The sequence below is a fragment of the Lampris incognitus genome, chromosome 3 (genome assembly GCF_029633865.1).
Source record: "Lampris incognitus isolate fLamInc1 chromosome 3, fLamInc1.hap2, whole genome shotgun sequence".
NCBI lineage: Eukaryota > Metazoa > Chordata > Actinopteri > Lampriformes > Lampridae > Lampris > Lampris incognitus.
Window position 1 is genome coordinate 5,641,070 of NC_079213.1, and position 23,329 is coordinate 5,664,398.

At 47.1% G+C, this 23,329-nt stretch overlaps 1 protein-coding gene across 2 annotated transcripts in view; it reads right to left on the reverse strand.

Moving 5' to 3' along the window:
- Positions 1-23,329, reverse strand: part of ipo8 (importin 8) — a 48,262-nt gene that overhangs the window by 21,057 nt on the left and 3,876 nt on the right. For both annotated transcript variants that reach the window (XM_056276145.1, XM_056276144.1), the window contains exons 3-16: positions 21,613-21,769; positions 20,130-20,288; positions 18,666-18,822; positions 17,855-17,944; positions 13,172-13,266; positions 12,972-13,056; positions 11,641-11,775; positions 11,001-11,100; positions 9,117-9,193; positions 8,872-8,988; positions 7,867-7,956; positions 4,992-5,157; positions 3,838-3,998; positions 1,699-1,824 (exon numbers count right to left, since the gene is read on the reverse strand). In XM_056276145.1, the coding sequence (XP_056132120.1) occupies positions 1,699-1,824; positions 3,838-3,998; positions 4,992-5,157; positions 7,867-7,956; positions 8,872-8,988; positions 9,117-9,193; positions 11,001-11,100; positions 11,641-11,775; positions 12,972-13,056; positions 13,172-13,266; positions 17,855-17,944; positions 18,666-18,822; positions 20,130-20,288; positions 21,613-21,769 (1,715 nt within the window). The remainder of the gene's footprint in view (positions 1-1,698; positions 1,825-3,837; positions 3,999-4,991; positions 5,158-7,866; positions 7,957-8,871; positions 8,989-9,116; positions 9,194-11,000; positions 11,101-11,640; positions 11,776-12,971; positions 13,057-13,171; positions 13,267-17,854; positions 17,945-18,665; positions 18,823-20,129; positions 20,289-21,612; positions 21,770-23,329) is intronic.

The window sequence follows — 23,329 nt, forward strand, 5'->3', positions numbered from 1 at the left end:
GTTCTTGAAAAGAGGCAATGACAGTAACATGGTGGAATGCAACAAATAAATGAAACTAAGAATAATAACTCCCTCCTCTTATTCATGTGTGCATGTATGTATTATGTTAACGTGTTACTCTTATTCATGTACGTATGTATTGATGTGTTAACGTGTTACTCTTATTCATGTACGTATGTATTGATCTGTTAACGTGTTACTCTTATTCATGTACGTATGTATTGATCTGTTAACGTGTTACTCTTATTCATGTACGTATGTATTGATGTGTTAACGTGTTACTCTTATTCATGTACGTATGTATTGATGAGTGAATGTGTTACTCTTATTCATGTACGTATGTATTGATATGTTAACGTGTTACTCTTATTCATGTACGTATGTATTGATATGTTAACGTGTTACTCTTATTCATGTACGTATGTATTGATGAGTTAACGTGTTACTCTTATTCATGTACGTATGTATTGATATGTTAACGTGTTACTCTTATTCATGTATGTATGTATTGATGAGTTAACGTGTTACTCTTATTCATGTATGTATGTATTGATGAGTTAACGTGTTACTCTTATTCATGTATGTATGTATTGATGAGTTAACGTGTTACTCTTATTCATGTATGTATGTATTGATGAGTTAACGTGTTACTCTTATTCATCTACGTATGTATTGATCTGTTAACGTGTTACTCTTATTCATGTGCGTATGTATTGCTGTGTTAACGTGTTACTCTTATTCATGTACGTATGTATTGATGTGTTAACGTGTTACTCTTATTCATGTACGTATGTATTGATGTGTTAACGTGTTACTCTTATTCATGTACGTATGTATTGATATGTTAACGTGTTACTCTTATTCATGTACGTATGTATTGATCTGTTAACGTGTTACTCTTATTCATGTGCGTATGTATTGATGTGTTAATGTGTTACTCTTATTCATGTACGTATGTATTGGTATGTTAACGTGTTACTCTTATTCATGTACGTATGTATTGATCTGTTAACGTGTTACTCTTATTCATGTACGTATGTATTGATGTGTTAACGTGTTACTCTTATTCATGTACGTATGTATTGATCTGTTAACGTGTTACTCTTATTCATGTACGTATGTATTGATATGTTAACGTGTTACTCTTATTCATGTACGTATGTATTGATCTGTTAACGTGTTACTCTTATTCATGTACGTATGTATTGATATGTTAACGTGTTACTCTTATTCATGTACGTATGTATTGGTATGTTAACGTGTTACTCTTATTCATGTACGTATGTATTGATATGTTAACGTGGTACTCTTATTCATGTACGTATGTATTGATATGTTAACGTGTTACTCTTATTCATGTACGTATGTATTGATATGTTAACGTGTTACTCTTATTCATGTACGTATGTATTGATATGTTAACGTGTTACTACATGCTGACACACTGACTGCAGCATCACAGCTTACCTGTTGATCCTTTTGATGTGTTTCTATTGTTGCTATGAACGTCCCTGCTGGTGAGCATCTAATTTAACACCAAATCCTGACTGTCCTGCTTGTTGTTGATTGATTCCTGTGTGTGTGTGTGTGTGTGTGTGTGTGTGTGTGTGTGTGTGTGTGTGTGTGTGTGTGTGTGTGTGTGTGTGTGTGTGCGTGTACAGATTGGTAAAAGGGACTGGGGTTACGTGTATACAGCACCTCCTTGTGGTCCTCCATGACAGTGAGGATGGTGTCGATGGTGCTGAGGATCCCCAAGGCCATGACGGTCTTGTCCTCACTCTCCTCATACTCCTCACTCTGCAGGACCTTGGTGAAGATCTCAGCCTGGGGAGGAGGCGCATAACATGTACAATGTTGGAACCGAACCTTTCAGGGATTCAAACACGGAGGCGAGGTCAACACGGGTCACACTGCACACGTGCTTTCATCACGGTAGATGAAGGGAAACGCCAACCACGGGTCCATATAACACAAACGGGGGGCGTCCGGGTAATGTGGCGGTCAACCAACACGGGGATCGCTGGTTCGAATCCCCGTGTTACCGCCGGCTTGGTCGGGCGTCCCTACAGACACAATGGGCCGTGTCTGTGAGTGGGAAGCCGGATGTGGGTATGTGTCCTAGTTGCTGCACTAGCGCCTCCTCTGGTCAGTCAGGGCACCTGTTCAGGGGGGAGAGGGAACTGGGGGGGAATAGCGTGACCCTCCCACACGCTACGCCCCCCTGGCGAAACTCCTCACTGTCAGGTGAAAAGAAGCGGCTGGCGACTCCACATGTATGGGAGGAGGCATGTGGTAGTCTGCAGCCCTCCCCGGATCAGCAGAGGGGGTGAAACAGCGATTGGGACGGCTCGGAAGAGTGGGGTGATTGGACGGGTACAATTGGGGGGAAATGGGGGGAGGGGCAAAACATTATGCACGTCAACGAGAAGTCGATCATATCTTGTACGACAGCAAATCACTCGCTGCTGAGCTCAACACAGGAGAACTGGAGGAACCAAAAATAATTAACCTTATTCACCTCGCCACCATGTCGAAGGGCCATGGTCTCCACTGTTAAATTGTTTCCATTGTTAAATAGTCTCTATTGTTAAATAGTCTCTATTGCTAAATAGTCTCTGTTGTTAAATAGTCTCTATTGTTATTGTTACATAGTCTCTATTGTTACATAGTCTCTATTGTTAAATAGTCTCTGTTGTTAAATAGTCTCTGTTGTTAAATAGTCTCTATTGTTAAATAGTCTCTGTTGTTAAATAGTCTCTATTGTTAAATAGTCTCTGTTGTTAAATAGTCTCTATTGTTACATAGTCTCCATTGTTAAATTGTTTCCATTGTTAAATTGTTTCCATTGTTAAATAGTCTCTATTGTTAAATAGTCTCTATTGTTAAATATCTCCATTGTTAAATTGTTTCCATTGTTAAATAGTCTCTATTGTTAAATAATCTCCACTGTTAAATTGTTTCCATTGTTAAATTGTTTCCATTGTCAAATAGTCTCCACTGTTAAATAGTCTCTATTGTTAAATAGTCTCCACTGTTAAATTGTTTCCATTGTTAAATAGTCTCTATTGTTAAATAGTCTCTATTGTTAGACCATTGGCTCAATTGACCATAAATAGTTTCCACTGTTAAAATAGTCCGTAGTCTCCAATGTTAAAACTCCGCTGTAAAAATACAACCTCAAGAGCAGGATTAGTCAGTCACAGCTGGAAACCACCTCAGTAGCTACAGTAAAACACCTCCCATGGCCGAGCTTTGGTTCCTTACCGTTGTTTTATGAATGAAAGTCAATCAGCAGAGCAGCCGTTCACCTTCATTTATTTTACATCATGAAAACTGCAGCGGTTCAACACATATGGAGCCTTTTAATAAGGGCTTTGATATTATGACAGCCTGATCTCTGTCATTTCATGTCAGACTTGGTCGCATCCGTGTGAGGGGCCACCTAGCAGGCTGCACATCCACACACTGACAGGCGAAACTTTCTTTTAGGTAGATGTTTTTTAGCTTGAGGGCTGCATATTACATCCCCCCCCCACCCCCACCCCATAATTCCTGTTCAATCAACTTGGGCGCTACGCAAAATCTCATAAAAAATACTGGTTTTTCGGTCCGTGTGTGTATGTATTTCCCTTCTCCTGGTAAGCAAAAAAAGGGCTGGTTTGTTGCCACGTCCGAGTGCCTACTGAGTGCCCTCTAGTATGCCGCTGTATATGTTAAGTACTGTGTATGACACTGGGAAGAGACAGAGACAGAGACAGAGACAGACAGAGACAGACAGCCATTTTCACAGTTAAATAGATTAAAAAAGACAAAGGTGACGTGTCCTCGGTCCCTTACCAGGTTTTGGGTCATGTCCACAGCAATGGCAGCCACTTCCTGGTTGTACTCGCAGATCATTTTCTGAATGACGTTGGTCAGGTCGTCGTTTTCGGTCTCCTTGACGACGTGGAGCAGCTCCTGCATCACCGGCCGAATGTAGGGCCTGATGTACACCTTGGCTACAGACACAAAGACACGATGAGAAAGGACAGTAACTGTGTGTGTGTGTGTGTAAAAAGGTAGAAAGATGAGGAACATCTTCCAAACTGAGGACAGTTTTCCATCCATATTCTCTACAGGAACGTTTTTAAGGCGGGAACTGTGGTTGGTTGGGGTTGAATCTTGACTACGGCAACCACTAACTGGGTCTAGTGGGTATACTGGCGAAGGACACGGACTTCCACATCAGCTTGTCGGCCGAACGGGTCTTCTGTGTGACTGCTCACTCTGGAGTATAGCACAAGGATCGCTGATGTTGTGTTGCCTTGAGTTTAATAAGACCTATGCAGGCAACCCGCCAAACATCTTTGTATATGTCCAAATGTACCACACCAATAGAGGTAAATCAAAATCTGTGGTTGTATAAGATGAAGAAGAAGTGGAGGGGGAAATCAATTTAGTGCAATACTAAGATGAAAGGATTTGGAAATCGTAACATCCATTCCAGCCATCCATCATCCAAACTGCTTATCCTGCTCTCAGGGATGCTGGAGCCTCTCCCAGCAGTCACTGGGCAGCAGGCGGGGAGACACCCTGGACAGGCCGCCAGGCCAGCACAGGGCCCACACACACACACACACATTCATAACTAGGGACAATGTAGTACGGCTGATCCACCTGACCTACATGCCTCTGGACTGTGGGAGGAAACTGGAGCCCCCGGAGGAAACCCACACAGAGACGGGGAGAACATGCAAACTCCACACAGAGGACGACCCGGGACGACCCCCGAGGTTGGACTACCCCGGGGCTCGAACCCAGGACCTTCTGGCTGTGAGGCGCCCGCGCTAACCACTGCGCCACCCTATATATCTTGAATCCGCACTAAAATACCATTATATCCAGTTGGGAGGCCATAGCTTATAAGTTTATCACTGCAAAATAACATGCATGCGTCACATATAAGTGATTATTTAATTATGGAGGTAACGAAGATTAAATTCTCCCCCTACCTTGGTCCTGGTTGCTGATCAGCGTCTGCAGAGCGATGGCGGCCTCCACTTTGACGGGCATCTCCTTGTCAGCTATCAGGTCCTGTTTGACCAGCTCCACGGCGTTCCTCAGCACCAGCTCATCGTGAAACCTCAGGGGACTAAAGCAGTGCAGCACCCAGCAGGACTGGAGAAGGGGCAGCAGGTTGTTAGCAGAACCCCCAGGACCACTTTAAAGGCAGACTTGGCAATGGTGTGAAATGGCAGCAAATACCCCACCTGGTTACTGCACTTCATTTACATTTTTAGTCTTGGTCCGATGTGTGTGTGTGTGTGTGGGGGGGGGGGCATAAGGGAGAGGTGGTGACATAGTTGGGGGAGAAGTGTACATATGAATGGTTTTTGTTTGTTTTTGGTCTTTTTTTCCAATGTATTTTGAGGTGATTTGTTACAACAAGATGAACGATGGGAGGATTACACTACACTATGTGGCTGTGAGCTTGGTGCACGGTTACATGTGAGGAGAGTAAGGGTAACTTTTTTTTTTAAACATGATGTGGTTATCAGATGTAGTATGAAAACATGTCTGAAGTCACATTATGACACTGAAAAGACAGTATTACGTCAATATCATATCAGTGAAATGTCCATTTGCCATATAGTGCCCCGTCTATCCTGCATGTGTGTGTGTGTGTGTGTGTGTGTACACACACACACACATATAGAGAAAGTATATATATATATATATATTCTCTATTTTGACATGAGATAACTTCCATCAAAACATATTCGATGGCTTCTGCAGGACTGAAGGATTATAAATCTAAGACAAAAGCTTAAAAAAATATAAACCATTTCACTTTTATGGAAAATATAAATCACTCCAAGTTATTTGGGGCTTGAGTTGATCAGTTTGTAAAACGACTAACTGAAGAACGTTCCCCTTCATCATCCAGTCTCTCCACAACATAAAGTATTCAAGACTGCCAAAATAAAAGGTTTCTTATCCTGCGATTTAAGTTACACGCTATTATGAAAAGAATAGTAGTGCTGCTGCTTTTCAGACAACGCTTATTCATGGAATATGGCGCCCCCAGGTGGCCAGATACTGGTAGTTTCAGTCATACTGACCTTGTATTAACCCAGCATGCCTGAGCCACCTCAGTCATCCATACAGTCTGCTCTTCTGCCCATGTACATGTGTTCAGTGCCTGAGTGTCCCCCCTTCTCTACCTCTAACAAACCTCATGCAGGTGATATGGAAAATATCACGACCCGATAATCGCACATCATCCACATGTAGTACAATATCTGCTTGAACGCGCAGAAATACCACGTCTAACGTTCATTACACTGGACTTCATTTAAAACAGTTTAAAAATCTAACAGCAAACCATGGCTATTTTCAAATAACAATCCCTAAAATATTTCATACTTCATTATCATGAATTTAGATATCACAGTTGTATGTCCCGATACGACACCACTGAGAGACACTAAACAATAATATTGAATTAAGGGCCTTTCACTGTCTATTCCATCACACTGGTCTCAAAGCAAATTCCACCGACCTTGGTTACGCGGTAATGCTATCATCACCTGTCCAATTAGTTACTACACTTTATTATACTTCTGTATTACTTTAATAGGTTCATTTGAAATTCAATTTCACCTACTAAAATTTAATTCTATGGCTTGAGACTGAATTTGGGACTTCTTCTTTTTTTTCTTCAATATTCATCTAATATTTCAGATTGAAAATTCAGACTGAACGAGCTTTCAAAGGCACTTCAAATCGCGTTGAAGTTCTTCAGTGACATGCGTAACCGCCTCCCAAATCTCTTCAAGTTTATCACAGTTTTCAAAGTACAGACGAAAACGTGATTTCTGAAAAAATGGGATGTTTATGGTTTGTGGGTGACGCTGGATACTATCCTCTGTGGCCTACATCTTTTTCAAAATCCAAATTAAGTCTGACATCCACGATGGAAGAGCAAGGTTGTTGTCCGATTTCCTACAGAACAGGGGCGTAACCACGGGTGGGCCTGGCCTGTCACAGGCCCACCCATTTCAAGCCCAGGCCCACCCAATCACGCTGGCTTACAAGCACGTAGGCCGGCCCCTTTTACGTACGTAGAACTGCAAAATCTGAGCACGCATACCATCACGCTCTGTATTTTTCACTGCTGCTAGCTAGCCAATAGCCAACAGTTAGCCATAACTTATGGACTGGCGAAACAAAGTTCAATCTTCCGCTTTTTTAAAAAGCCACGGATGGAGGAGGAGGAAAGCACACCTGCTCCAGCACCGACTGAGCCGCCCAATGAGAGTGAGATACCGCCGGAGAGAAGGACAGAGGAGGCTACAGCTTCTCCGTTGCAGGCAGCTTCTCCTCCCCCCTCTGACGACGGTGAGGCGAGTCCCTTGACCATGCCGCCGTCAGATGTGTCTGCTGCGGATGAGCCACCCTCGCAGCCTAAATTAGTGTTCCCCGCAACCAACATTACTGCTGTAATGTGTTCGAATTTGCATCTTGTTTGAAGGATTATTGCTGGAAAATTTTGGTCCACCCATTTTCACTCAGGCCCACCTGAAAAAATATTCCTGGTTACGCCACTGCTGCAGAATAACTACGATTTGGATTTCTGCCTGTACTCGTTCCCGGCGACACGGACGGCAAGGTGGAAACAACGGCCATGGTATGTATGTCAAGGGATGGATGGATGGATGGATGGATGGATGGATGGATGGATGGATGGATGGATGGATGGATGGACGGGTGGATGGATGGATGGGTGGATGGACGGGTGGATGGACGGGTGGATGGATGGATGGATGGGTGGATGGACGGGTGGATGGACGGGTGGATGGACGGGTGGATGGATAGGGGGCTCACCCTGGCTCGAAGGTATCCCAGAGGGGAGTTGAGCAAAGGAAACACGTAGTTCTGCAGAATCAGCTCCATCTGTTCCCTGTACATCCGCTTCTGCATGATGACAGACAGACGCAACAACAGGTCCAAAGAGAGTCAAAACAAAGCCAGAAAGGAACTCCCCGTCCAAAACACTTTAAACTCAAGGTTGGGGAACAAAATACTGCTTTCGCATTGTACTCATGATCTGAAAATACGGTGTCCATAACTCATGAACAAATCAAAATGGGGTCCATTTTGATTTGTTTTTGAGTTTTTTTTTTTGTATTTGTTTTTCATTAAATCTTTCTGCCTAAAGCATAAAGGCGGAACTCAATTACTCAACTCAATTTAGAGCGAGAACACAAAACAATAAAGAACCCCAAAACTAGTGATTGTGTCCTGTGTGGTACCTGTTTCCACGGGTTGCACAATTTTGGTAACTCGTGGAAATAGGTACCACGTAATACTGTTTGGCCTCGTTGAATCAGGTCCAGATGACCTGATTCAACAAGGCCAAAAAAAAAAGAAAAAGATTTAGCGTTAAGCCATTTCTGATGTCATTCTTCATGAATTTTGCAGCATGTGCAGAATGCAGTTTTTACGGTTATCTGTGTGCATACACGCCCACTGCATAAAGTCAGGGTCCTTTGTCCAAGCCGACTGAAAGGAGCAATTACCAACTGAAATCAAAGGATTTTCATTCAACTTGTAAGAGTCCATTTTTCGGTAACGTTAGTTGCAGTATCATTAACTCAATTTTAAGTGCGCAGTCGATTAACTTGATCGACCGATCAAAGCTCTTCATCAAACTTGAGTTGGGAAAAAAAATGTCACGGGGAGGAAAGCTTGATAGCAGTCAGATATTTAGCCAGGAAAGTAGTAAAACATTTTTGCAAACAGTCAAAATGGTTTAATGACTTACAAACAAGATGACATTGAACATTTTTAACGGCCCGTGTAGACGACTAACGACCCTCGGGTCAGTACCTTTAGTAAGAGCTCAGCCAAAGCGCCGATGCAGTGCAGTGCCCCGTCCTTCCTGCGCGGGTCAGCAGAGGGATCCATCAGGATCTGGTGGCAGAATTCCATCATCTGAGGAAGAACCTGGACGACACAGGGAAGACAAAGTTTACAAGGCAAGGGTACCGCTTTACATTTACAATCCCTAAAATCCGGGTGAGTGCAAGTTCAACAGCTTGAACTGCAAAGGATTAATGAAAGTCTGGCTTCACCTCCTTCCTCTTGCGGGCGGCTTTACACAGGAGGCTCTGAGCGGCGGTGGCAGGTAGGGCGTGGTCGTCATAGATGTCTGGGAAACAGAACGACAGACAGACTCGGCCGGTGAATTTAGACGACTGCACAGGCGGTCTGCTGTATACACGAGCTGCAGCTCGTAATGATTAAACCTGAACATTGTTCACAGGAAGTGGAACCAGCTCATCTGCACACGGCGTTGACTGAGAGACACGTTTCGACTCAGGACGCAGCACATTTGACCGACCGCATTAACTCTGCGGACACCGCGTCAGTTCCACCAGGGAGGATGTGGACAATGACCGGTCAGCCTTCGTACACTGTGGAATTGTAATTGGTGATGGGGGACATTTGATTGTTGATGTTCACCATAAACCAGCACATACTGATCAGTACCGAAGGTTTGACTCTCATCATCCACTGGAGCACAAACTAGGAGTCAATCGGGACGCTGGACCACCGAGCTGACAACGTCCCCACCGAGTCCAAGAGGCCATCTATCTATGTGAGGAGGGAACGACCATCCCTGAACCGGGGGGGGGGGGGGGGGGCTAGAGTACATCTGTCACCATTTTACAATGCTGTGATTGTAACCATTCCCCAATCCTCTGGGAATAGCACACATGGCCTTTGTTAGTCATGGTAATTTGCATATGAAACTGATTGTTAGTTTCAGTCATTATGCGACTGTATTGTTTAGAAGGGTGGGGATACCTGCAGTACGGCGAGACTGAAGAAGTCATTTAGGTGAGTGATGAAAAGTTTATCTCAATAAACGTCCAGATGACCTGATTCAACTTTCTGTGATTTCCTTACCTGGATTATTGAGCATTCATAAAGACTACCTGGATTATTGAGTATGCATAAAGACTACCTGGATTATTGAGCATGCATAAAGACTACCTGGATTATTGAGCATGCATAAAGACTACCTGGATTATTGAGCATGCATAAAGACTACCTGAATTATTGAGCATTCATAAAGACTACCTGGATTATTGAGCATGCATAGAGACTACCTGGATTATTGAGCATGCATAAAGACTACCTGGATTATTGAGCATGCATAAAGACTACCTGGATTATTGAGCATTCATAAAGACTACCTGGATTATTGAGCATGCATAGACTACCTGGATTATTGAGCATGCATAAAGACTACCTGGATTATTGAGCATGCATAAAGACTACCTGGATTATTGAGCATGCATAAAGACTACCTGGATTATTGAGCATGCCTAAAGACTACCTGGATTATTGAGCATTCATAAAGACTACCTGGATTATTGAGCATGCATAAAGACTACCTGGATTATTGAGCATGCATAAAGACTACCTGGATTATTGAGCATGCATAAAGACTACCTGGATTATTGAGCATGCATAAAGACTACCTGGATTATTGAGCATGCATAAAGACTACCTGGATTATTAAGCATTCATACAGACTACCTGGATTATTGAGCATGCATAAAGACTCCCTGGATTATTGAGCATGCATAAAGACTACCTGGATTATTGAGCATGCATAAAGACTACCTGGATTATTGAGCATGCATAAAGACTACCTGGATTATTGAGCATGCATAAAGACTACCTGGATTATTGAGCATGCATAAAGACTACCTGGATTATTGAGCATGCATAAAGACTACCTGGATTATTGAGCATTCATAAAGACTTAACATTGTTCCTTACATTTAATCTCAAGATACATGTACAAATACACTCATGCGGATATTGATACGGTTTTGATATTTCAAACATTTTGTGCATAGGCGTGCGTGTGTGTGTGTGTGTGTGCGTGCGTGTCTGTGTGTGTGTGTGTGTGTGTGTGTGTGTGCGTGTGTGTGTGTACTCACTGAACTTCATGCGGATGTACTCGTAGGGGTCCTCCTGCCAGAGCTTCTCATCCTCGTCCTTGTAACACATGAGAGGAAAGATCACCTCCTGGCATATGGTCTGTAAGAGAGAGCAGCAGTCAAGAAGTGAAGCATTTTATTTTAAAAATGGATGAATCAAAAAGGGGGCAGCGGAGCAGCTTAGTGTTTAACCCCGTCCCCTCACAGCAAGCGGGCCCTGGGTTCCATCACAGCCCATTTTGGGGAGTTTGTACATTGTCCCCGTGCCCGACTGAGCTTCCTCCCACAGCCTTTATAGCTCAGTTGGTACAATATGGCACTAATGCCACCAAGGTCCCGACTTCCACTGACCGTGTAGCCTAATTGGGAGAACTTGGCTCAGATGCCGCCGGGGCTCGGCCCCAAATCCAGCGGGGCCATCTATGCCAAAACAGAGGTACTCCAAACACTTCAGCCAAACAAAACACCGGCTGATTTCACTGAGTAGTCATAATTGGATTCTGATCAGTGGACCGTTTATGGGGCTTGATAGCACACGGTTGCCCACTACTGGGTTTGACACACACTCCTGAAAACACACACACGAAGAGGATAACATGGTGGCTTCTGTACATACGTCCAAGCTGTGTGCGTGTCCCACCTGCATGTGCGGTTTCATCTGTTTCCAGGTGAGCGAGTGGGACAGGCCCTGGTTGAGGTAGTTGAGGGACTGCTGCAGGACGTGTGGCGTGACGTAATACTTCTGTCTGTGCTGGTCCACCACCTTAAGCAGCACCTGAGGGGGACAACACACCGTTGGCGGAGGTGATTTTCATGCTGCGTTCCGCTTAAACCGGGAAGTCCGGATACACCCGACTAGGAATGGCGGGACGGAATACCCTGTGGGAGCAGGAATTCAAACCAAGCAAACCCAAATTTGCACAACTGACCGTTTGCTGAAACGATGACGGGCACAGCGATACACCAATCAGTGATTAGCAATCGTCTCTATGACCCCCCCCCCCCCGACTAAGCACAATCCAAGCACATTTGATATAGCACAGGATGATTAATGAGAAATAATTAAAGGGAAGGAACGGGGTGAAAAGGTGTGGCCGGGGCGTCTAGGTAGCGTAGCCGTCTATTCCGTCGCGGAACGCCAGTTCGAATCCCCGTGTTACCTCCAGCTTAGTCGGGCGTCCCTACAGACACAACTGGCCGTGTCTGCTGGTGGGAAGCCGGTTGTGGGTATGTGTCCTGGCCGCTGCACTAGCGCCTCCTCTGGTCGGTTGAGGCACCTGTCCAGAGGGGAGGGGGAACTGGGGGGGGAAATAGTGTGATCCTCCCACGCGCTACGTCCCCCTGGGGAAACTCCCCACTGTCAGGTGAAAAGAAGCGGCTGGCGACTCCACATGTATGGGAGGAGGCATGTGGGAGTCTGCAGCCCTCCCCGGATCAGCAGAGGGGGTGGAGCAGAGACCAGGACGGCTCGGAGAGAGGGGTAATTGCCCAGGTACAATTGGGGAGAAAGGAGGGGGGGGGATATATTCTCCCAATACATGCATACCTCAAATTCTTCCATTAATTTTCCTGAAGTTTTTCTGTGGAGCTTTTTCTCATTCAAATCGAGGGCCAAAAGGAGGCGTTGCCTCGTCGTTTATTCCATTTACTTGTTTCCAGAGAATATAATGTGAATGTCAAGACTATAAGTTTGATTTAAAGCTACACAAACAACCTTCACTGACAGACTGACCGACTGGGTCTTTTTTTTTTGCCATCCTCAAAATTAGGTATTGCACCAAGACAAAGCGGTACAAAATAAACCGTCACTTCAAATCCGCCTTGTCCAGTCTTAACACTGTATATGAAGGATTGTGAAGTCATCGAATCAAACACAACGAAGAGAGCAGAAATGTGAGTCGTTCGCTTCATAAATCACAGGTCCGTTCTGACATCCAGAAGAGCCGGTCGGCGCCGGCCACACATGCGTACCTGCTCGATGCCCACCGCGTATGTCCTCAGGAAAAAGTCGGCAAACTCAAAGTACTCCTTGGTCACGTTGCCCGGGCTGCCATACCTGAGAGCCACAGCAGAGACACGAGCAGAGCAGAGAGAGGAGACAGTGACTCAACCTTCGTCCACAACTCTTGTCTCCGTCCTCTCGCGATGAAAGCCCGACCCCCCCGGCTCACCTCTCAAACAGCCTGGTGATGATGTGCAACGCCCACTTCTTACACTTCCACCAAACCAACTCAGGACGGTCATCCTCATCAACCTCCAGTGTCTCCTGAAAACACACACACACACGTGCAAGGGCACACAAACAAAGATGCATTAACGCACACACAAAGCTGGACTGGCATAGGGTGTCCGGGTCTGATCCATTGCCTAGCAACACGGGGCTCACCGGTTCGAATTCGTGTGTTATGTACCTCCGGCTTGGTCGGGCGTCCCTACAGACACAATTGGCCGTGTCTGCAGGGGGGAAGCGGGATGTGGGTATGTGTCCTGGTCGCTGCACTAGTGCCTCCTCTGGTCAGTCGGGGTACCTGTTTGGGGGGGGGGACTGAGGAGAATAGCGTGATCCTCCCACGTGCTACGTCCCCCTGGTGAAACTCCTCACTGGCAGGTGAAAAGAAGCAGCTGGTGACTCCACATGTATCAGAGGAGGCTTGTGGGAGTCCGCAGCCCTCCCCTGGATCAGCAGAGGGGGTGGAGCAGCGACCGGGACAGCTTGGAAGAGTGGGGTAATTGGCCGGATACATTTGGGGAGTAAGGGGGGGGTATGGGGGACGTTGTTAAAATTATTTGCAATGCTTATAAAGGGGTAGTAAGCCCTTTTTCCCCACATTGTTTCAGCTGAAAACATGTTGGAGCGGGTCCAGGACGGTTAAAAACATGTTGGAGCGGGTCTAGGACGGTTGAAAACATGTTGGAGCGGGTCTAGGACGGTTGAAAGCATGTTGGAGCGGGTCTAGGACGGTTAAAAACATGTTGGAGCGGGTCTAGGACGGTTGAAAACATGTTGGAGCGGGTCTAGGACGGTTGAAAGCATGTTGGAGCGGGTCTAGGACGGTTGAAAACATGTTGGAACGGGTCTAGGACGGTTGAAAGCATGTTGGAGCGGGTCTAGGACGGTTGAAAGCATGTTGGAACGGGTCTAGGACGGTTGAAAGCATGTTGGAACGGGTCTAGGACGGTTGAAAGCATGTTGGAGCGGGTCTAGGACGGTTGAAAGCATGTTGGAACGGGTCTAGGACGGTTGAAAACATGTTGGAGCGGGTCTAGGACGGTTGAAAGCATGTTGGACCGGGTCTAGGACGGTTGAAACCATGTTGGAGCGGGTCTAGAATGGTTGAAAACATGTTAGAGCGGGTCTAGGAGGGTTGAAAGCATGTTGGAGCGGGTCTAGGACGGTTGAAAGCATGTTGGAACGGGTCTAGGAGGGTTGAAAGCATGTTGGAGCGGGTCTAGGACGGTTGAAAGCATGTTGGAACGGGTCTAGGAGGGTTGAAAGCATGTTGGAGCGGGTCTAGGAGGGTTGAAAGCATGTTGGAACGGGTCTAGGAGGGTTGAAAGCATGTTGGAGCGGGTCTAGGAGGGTTGAAAGCATGTTGGAACGGGTCTAGGAGGGTTGAAAGCATGTTGGAACGGGTCTAGGATGGTTGAAAGCATGTTGGAGCGGGTCTAGGATGGTTGAAAGCATGTTGGAGCGGGTCTAGGAGGGTTGAAAGCATGTTGGAACGGGTCTAGGAGGGTTGAAAGCATGTTGGAGCGGGTCTAGGAGGGTTGAAAGCATGTTGGAACGGGTCTAGGAGGGTTGAAAGCATGTTGGAACGGGTCTAGGACGGTTGAAAGCATGTTGGAGCGGGTCTAGGAGGGTTGAAAGCATGTTGGAGCGGGTCTAGGACGGTTGAAAACATGTTGGAGCGGGTCTAGGAGGGTTGAAAGCATGTTGGAGCGGGTCTAGGAGGGTTGAAAGCATGTTGGAGCGGGTCTAGGACGGTTGAAAACATGTTGGAGCGGGTCTAGGAGGGTTGAAAGCATGTTGGAGCGGGTCTAGGAGGGTTGAAAGCATGTTGGAGCGGGTCTAGGACGGTTGAAAACATGTTGGAGCGGGTCTAGAACGGTTGAAAACATGTTGGAGCGGGTCTAGGACGGTTGAAAACATGTTGGAGCGGGTCTAGAACGGTTGAAAACATGTTGGAGCGGGTCTAGAACGGTTGAAAGCATGTTGGACCAGGTCTAGGACAGTTGAAAGCATGTTGGACCAGGTCTAGGACGGTTGAAGTTTTTGCCCTCATGACAAATTTAGCTTTACATGGACACCTCCATCACAGTCCTCTACACCTACACCCCTTTATATCCTTTATACATGGACACCTCCATCACTGTCCTCTATATCTACACCCCTTTATTCATGGACACCTCCATCACTGTCCTCTACATCTACACCCCTTTATACATGGACACCTCCATCACTGTCCTACATCTACACCCCTTTATATCCTTTATACATGGACACCTCCATCACTGTCCTCTACATCTACACCCCTTTATATCCTTTATACATGGACACCTCCATCACTGTCCTCTACATCTATACCCCTTTATATCCTTTATACATGGACACCTCCATCACTGTCCTCTACATCTAGACCCCTTTATTCATGGACACCTCCATCACTGTCCTCTACATCTACACCCCTTTATACATGGACACCTCCATCACTGTCCTACATCTACACCCCTTTACATCCTTTATACATGGACACCTCCATCACTGTCCTCTACATCTACACCCCTTTATATCCTTTATACATGGACACCTCCATCACTGTCCTCTACATCTACACCCCTTTATACATGGACACCTCCATCACTGTCCTACATCTACACCCCTTTATATCCTTTATACATGGCCACCTCCATTACTGTCCTCTACATCTACACCCCTTTATACATGGACACCTCCATCACTGTCCTACATCTACACCCCTTTATATCCTTTATACATGGCCACCTCCATTACTGTCCTCTACATCTACACCCCTTTATACATGGACACCTCCATCACTGTCCTACATCTACACCCCTTTATATCCTTTATACATGGACACCTCCATCACTGTCCTCTACATCTACACCCCTTTATATCCTTTATACATGAACACCTCCATCACTGTCCTCTACATCTACACCCCTTTATATCCTTTATACATGGACACCTCCATCACTGTCCTCTACATCTAGACCCCTTTATTCATGGACACCTCCATCACTGTCCTCTACATCTACACCCCTTTATACATGGACACCTCCATCACTGTCCTACATCTACACCCCTTTATATCCTTTATACATGGACACCTCCATCACTGTCCTCTACATCTAGACCCCTTTATACATGGACACCTCCATCACTGTCCTACATCTACACCCCTTTACATCCTTTATACATGGACACCTCCATCACTGTCCTCTACATCTACACCCCTTTATATCCTTTATACATGGACACCTCCATCACTGTCCTCTACATCTACACCCCTTTATACATGGACACCTCCATCACTGTCCTACATCTACACCCCTTTATATCCTTTATACATGGCCACCTCCATTACTGTCCTCTACATCTACACCCCTTTATACATGGACACCTCCATCACTGTCCTACATCTACACCCCTTTATATCCTTTATACATGGCCACCTCCATTACTGTCCTCTACATCTACACCCCTTTATACATGGACACCTCCATCACTGTCCTACATCTACACCCCTTTATATCCTTTATACATGGACACCTCCATCACTGTCCTCTACATCTACACCCCTTTATATCCTTTATACATGAACACCTCCATCACTGTCCTCTACATCTACACCCCTTTATATCCTTTATACATGGACACCTCCATCACTGTCCTCTACATCTAGACCCCTTTATTCATGGACACCTCCATCACTGTCCTCTACATCTACACCCCTTTATACATGGACACCTCCATCACTGTCCTACATCTACACCCCTTTATATCCTTTATACATGGACACCTCCATCACTGTCCTCTACATCTACACCCCTTTATATCCTTTATACATGGACACCTCCATCACTGTCCTCTACATCTACACCCCTTTATACATGGACACCTCCATCACTGTCCTCTACATCTACACCCCTTTTTTAGCCTTTTTTATAAATGTCAGTAGGCAGACACAGGCTAAACTCAAGGGCTTACTTACTACCACATGCCTCCTCCCATACATGTGGAGTCGCCAGCCGCTTCTTTTCACCTGACAGTGAGGAGTTTCACCAGGGGGGACGTAGCGCGTGGGAGGATCACGCTATCCCCCCCCCCGAACAGCCGCCCCAAGTGACCAAAGGAGGCGCTAGTGCAGCGACCAGGACACAAACCCACATTCGGCTTCCCGCCCGCCGACACGGCCGATTGTGTCTGCAAGGACGCCCGACCAAGCCGGCGGTAACACGGGGATTCGAACCACCGATCCCCGTGTTGGTAGGCAACGGAATAGACCGCTATGCTACCTGGAGGCCCCCAGAGGTCTTACTTACTGGAAGGAAAAAACAAAACAAATGGATGACAAGAAGAGTTGAGGCAGACTTGATTCCCACCTTACTGAAATACTCAGTTGTGGAGGGTCTGGGTGCTGACGCCGCCGCAGCAGCACCGTTGAAACTTCAAATCTACCCACACGGCTTCCTGTCACTGCATTTCATCAACATTTACAACCGACCGGCCGAAATTAACTTTACTGACCTACTACATGTCAGACCGTGCATATCCGCGTGAATGTGTCGTTAAACTAAACTGAATTTGGTGTGTGTGTGTGTGTGTGTCTTACGGGAGGAACATCGCGGTCCATCACGGCTCTGAGGATCTCCATCCACTGGGTCATCACGGTGTTATTGATCAGCTGGAGGGGCAAAGAGTACTGCAAGACAGAGGGCGCACACACGGCTTTTACGGATTAGGGCAATAAATGTGGTGTCCTGATGAACTGATTCAACTTCCTGTGGCGTTATCATCATCATTTTTCACCACACACACACACACACACACACAGGGAGAGGCTACCGAGGTTTGGTGTGCTTAAGTTTAAGCTAGTTTCTTTGTGGGTTTTAGTTAAAGCAGCGCGTGCCGTGGGGAGTTGTGTGCGTTGTGTGTTCAGTCCGACCCGACACGACACCGACTGTTTACCGGTTGTGCGCTGCTGAGCTAAATGTAGCTAAAGGCTAGTTTGTCTCGCCGACTCGTCTAATGATCCCCGAGGGGCAATTCCTCCTCTGCATTTAACCCACCCCAGCTGTGCAGCTCGGAGGAGTGAGCAGCCGCTGTGCAGCGCCCGGGGACCGACGCCGTGTCGTCTCGCCGTGCCTTGCTCGAGGGCACAGACAGGAGTGCTACCCTAGCGTGCACGTCCTGTTGATTGTGGGGGAAACCGGAGCGCCCGGAGAAAGCATGCAAACTCCACACGGAGCACGACCTGGGATGACCCCCGAGGTTGGACAACCCCGGGGTTCGAACCCAGGACCGTCTCACTGTGAGGCGACAGTGCCGACCGCTGGGCCGCCGTGCCGTATCTTGATGTGTACGATGAGTTACACACACACACACACACACACACACACACACACACACACACACACACACACCTGTACAAGGGCGTGGAAGATCTTGAGGATCTGTTTCTGGATGAGCACAGAGAAAATAGTGCCGTCAGCTAGCAGTTGTGTGATGAGCGTCTGGATGCGAGGCAGAAAGATCTGCATGGCGGCCAGCAGTGGTTCCCTCTCATCTGCCTTCTTATACCTAACTCATACGGACACACACATGAACACACACACACAGAGTCAGAACAGCACAGCTGATTAACATGAGTGACAATCTGACACTTCAGACTTACTTCTCTTTCTTCCACGCCTCAGCTGAGTGTCCAAGTCAGAGATTGATAACTTGCACCAATATCCATCCATCCATTATCCAAGCCGTTATCCGAATTTGGGTGGCGGGAATGCTGGAGCCTATCCCAGCAGTCATTGGGCGGCAGGCGGGGAGACACCCTGGACAGGCCAACAGTCCATCACAGGGCCGACATACACGCCTTCACACCTAGGGACGATGTAGTATGGCCGAGTCACCTGACCTACATGTCTTTGGACCGTGGGAGGAAACCGGAGCCCCCGGAGGAAACCCACACAGACACGGGGAGGACATGCAAACTCCACACAGAGGACGACCCGGGACGACCCCTAAGGTTGGACTACCCCGGGGCTCGAACCCAGGACCTTCTCGCTGTGAGGCGACCGCGCTAACCACTGCGCCGCTGTTTTAAAAAGGGTTGTCCTAGTCATTACCAGCAGCGACAGGTGCGCCGTATCCTCTCAGGTACCACATGTGGACCTGAGCTGCATGAGAACCCTCAGGCTGTCAGCAACTGGTCAAAATGTGTTTGGTTTGGTTTGTTCAGTCTTCATTTTACTGGGGGGCAGCACGGTGGCGCGGTGGTTAGCATGGTCGCCTCACAGCAAGAAGGTCCTGGGTTCGAGCCCCGGGGTAGTCCAACCTTGGGGGTGGTCCCGGGTCGTCCTCTGTGTGGAGTTTGCATGTTCTCCCCGTGTCTGTGTGGGTTTACTCCAGGAGCTCCGGTTTCTTCCCACAGTCCAAAGACATGTAGGTCAGGTGAATTAGCCATGCTAATTCGTCCCTAGGTATGAATGTGCATGTGTGTGTGTGGGCCCTGTGTGATGGCCTATGACTGTTGGGATGGGCTCCAGCATCCCCGCGACCCCGGGAGCAGGATAAGCGGTTCGGATAATGGATGGATGGATTTTTACTGGGGTTAGCAGGGGGAAACACCCTGCCATCTTTGTTCCAGACAGAATAACATTCCCGTCGTCCTTGGATAACCGTCATCTATTCCTTAACCTCCCCTGGAAACACATCTGCTGTCTCTAGAAAGGGCTTCAGAGGGTCAACAAAAACAAAACTAATTACTATAAAAATGTTTACAAGCTGAGTAACTCTTCCTTTAACCTTGGTGGGAGGGAGAAGGGTTCCTGGGAGGGGAAGAAGGAGAGCGATGAGGCTGGAATAGAGAAAGGGTAACGGCGACTCACTCGTATGTCTTGACCAGTTGGTAGAGCGCCAGCAGGCTGCCGTACCAGCTCCCACTGCTCTGGGACTGCAGATATATACCGATCTTGTCCACGATGGCAGTCCAGCGTCCAGGGAAGTCGTGCTTGATGATTGCTCGCAGGCACATCGTCAGCTGGGCCCTGGTTAGAGGACGGACCAGATGCAAGTGCATGTCGTTATTCCCATCAGCCGGTCCTCCAGCGAGGCGAAACGCGCCAACGTTACATCATTATTCAGCATCTGCATTCATTCTTAAGAAGCGTGTGAAGTGCACCTCGCGTTGCATTTTGGGTATTGATCCGACCCTTTCCTTCGGCGGGGAAGATGTTAAGCAGAGCAACACAATGAGCTTAAAGCTGAAACTGGGGATTCTTCTGCACACAACCGGACAACTGGACCATCGAGTCCAGTTGTGAAATACTAAGTAGTATCTTTACCATGGTTGGAGATACTCTCCATCTTCTGCTGTTGTCATTTTTTTGGGGGGGGGGGGATTTTTTTTCCTCCACTTTTCTCCCCCAGTTGTATCCGGCCAATTACCCCACCCTTCCGAGCCGTCCCGGTCGCTGCTCCACCCCCTCTGCCGATCCGGGGAGGGCTGCAGACTACCACATGCCTCCTCCCATACATGTGGAGTCGCCAGCCGCTTCTTTTCACCCGACAGTGAGGAGTTTCACCGGGGGGATGCAGCGTGTGGGAGGATCACGCTACCCCCCCTCCCCAAGTTCTTCCTCCCCCCCTGAACAGGCGCCCTGACCGACCAGAGGAGGCGCTAGTGCAACAACCAGGACACATACCCACATCCAGGTTCCCGCTCACAGACATGGCCAATTGAGTCTGTAGGGATGCCTGACCAAGACTCAATCCAGCGATCTCAATGTTGGTAGGCAACGGACCTGACTTCTACGCTACCCGGACACCCCTGTTGTCATTTTTTGACGGGGTAGGACAAACACTGGTGCAACAGCAAACAAGTTCCTACTCAAACAGGAAACAGGATGTGATGTTGATGTGGCCATGCTTCTGTTGGACAGCTCATCTATCAATCCAGCAATCAATACTACAGTACAGTGTTCCCATATAGCTTGATGTAGTTTGTAATATATTACACTGTCTGTGTTAGCTTTGGTCCTTGTATCCATGTTTACAAGGGTGGGGACTTGTTTCCTGCTGAACGGACGGCACACCAGCCACAGAGGCTGCTGCACCTGGTTTGTAGTTCTTGCTGCCAGAGGTTGGGACGGAGCAGGGAAATCCCAGATTCCAGCTTTAAATTCAACCAAGAGGTGGCGAGTGTAACATTCCCAAATGCTAACTAGCCAATGACGAACCGCCACATGCTAATAATAAGTTTGAAAATGAAAGTAAGTTGAGAGCTAGGCTAAGTGCCGAGTGATGCTGAATAAACAGCTGCTGTATGTGTGTGTGTGTGTGTGTGTGTGGGGGGGGACATGGTCTTGTTACCGTATGGACTCGGGACATTGGATGATCCCCTCCACGATGTGGTCTCTGATTTGCTGCCGGTCGTTCTCGTGAATGTTGAAGGGAAACACCACCTCCCCCAGGGAAGGCTCCCTGTCCTGCCAGTACTGGCTCACCATGTTCTTTAAGTAAATGGCAGCTGGGAACACACACACACACACACACACACACACACACACACACACACACACATTGTACATATTACAGTGATTGCAACAGTGGACTAAGCCTTAACGAGTTAAGATGAGATAAGCGATGAGATGAGATGAAATGAAATGAGAGGAGATATGAGATAAGCGATGAGATGAGATAAGCGATGAGATGAAATGAGAGGAGATTTAAGTGATGATATGAGATGAGATAAGCGATGAGATGAGATGAAATGAGAGGAGATATGAGATAAGATGGGATAAGCGATGAGATGAGATGAAATGAAATGAGAGGAGATATGAGATAAGCGATGAGATGAGATAAGCGATGAGATGAAATGAGAGGAGATTTAAGTGATGATATGAGATGAGATAAGCGATGAGATGAGATGAAATGAGAGGAGATATGAGATAAGATGGGATAAGCGATGAGATGAGATGAAATGAAATGAGAGGAGATATGAGATAAGATGGGATAAGCGATGAGATGAGATGAAATGAAATGAGAGGAGATATGAGATAAGATGGGATAAGCGATGAGATGAGATGAAATGAAATGAGAGGAGATATGAGATAAGATGGGATAAGCGATGAGATGAGATGAAATGAAATGAAATGAGAGGAGATATGAGATAAGATGGGATAAGCGATGAGATGAGATAAGCGATGAGATGAAATGAGAGGAGATTTAAGTGATGAGATGAGATGAGATGAGATGGGATAAGCTTTATTTATCATTGCAGGAAAACTAAATTGTGTAGCAAGCTTGCTCAAAACAGTACAACAGTTCGAAGCGAGATGCAGAAGGGGTATATTCAAGATAAATCTGTAACACCAGAATTTCTGCTGCCTCCATCAGTGAGAAAATGTAAAGCACCCAAAATCAGAACCATTAGAAGAACTCGCTTATCATTATGGCAAAGATCCAACCAAACAAGCAATAATCCAACAATGTACGCTGTTGATGTGGCGAATGTTTTTCTCTCTCTTCCCTTTTCCTCCGAGTTGTATCCGGCGAATTATCTCATTCCTCCGAGCCGTCCCAGTCGCTGCTCCGCCCCCTCTGCTGATCCGGGGGGGGGGCTGCAGACTACCACATGCCTCCTCCCATACATGTGGAGTCACCAGCCGCTTCTTTTCACCTGACAGTGAGGAGTTTCACCAGGGGGACGTAGCGCGTGGGAGGATCACGCTATTCCCCCTCATCCCCCGAACAGGTGCCCTGACCGACCAGAGGAGGCGCTAGTGCAGCGACCAGGACACGCATCCACATCCGGCTTCCCACCCGCAGACACGGCCAATTGGGTCTGCAGGGACGCCCGACCCAGCCGGAGGCAACACGGGGATTCGAACCGCCGTGTTGGTAGGCAACGGGATAGACGCCACGCCGCCCGGACACCCTGATATAGACAATGTTGCTGTTGTTACTGGATGTTGGACATTTGGGTGAAAGTCGAGTTGAATTCTGGAACGCACACTAATAAAGGAGGGCTACTCGCGGGACCTGAAGTGTAGGGTGCTCTTGGGTATATCCCTCAATCACAACCCAC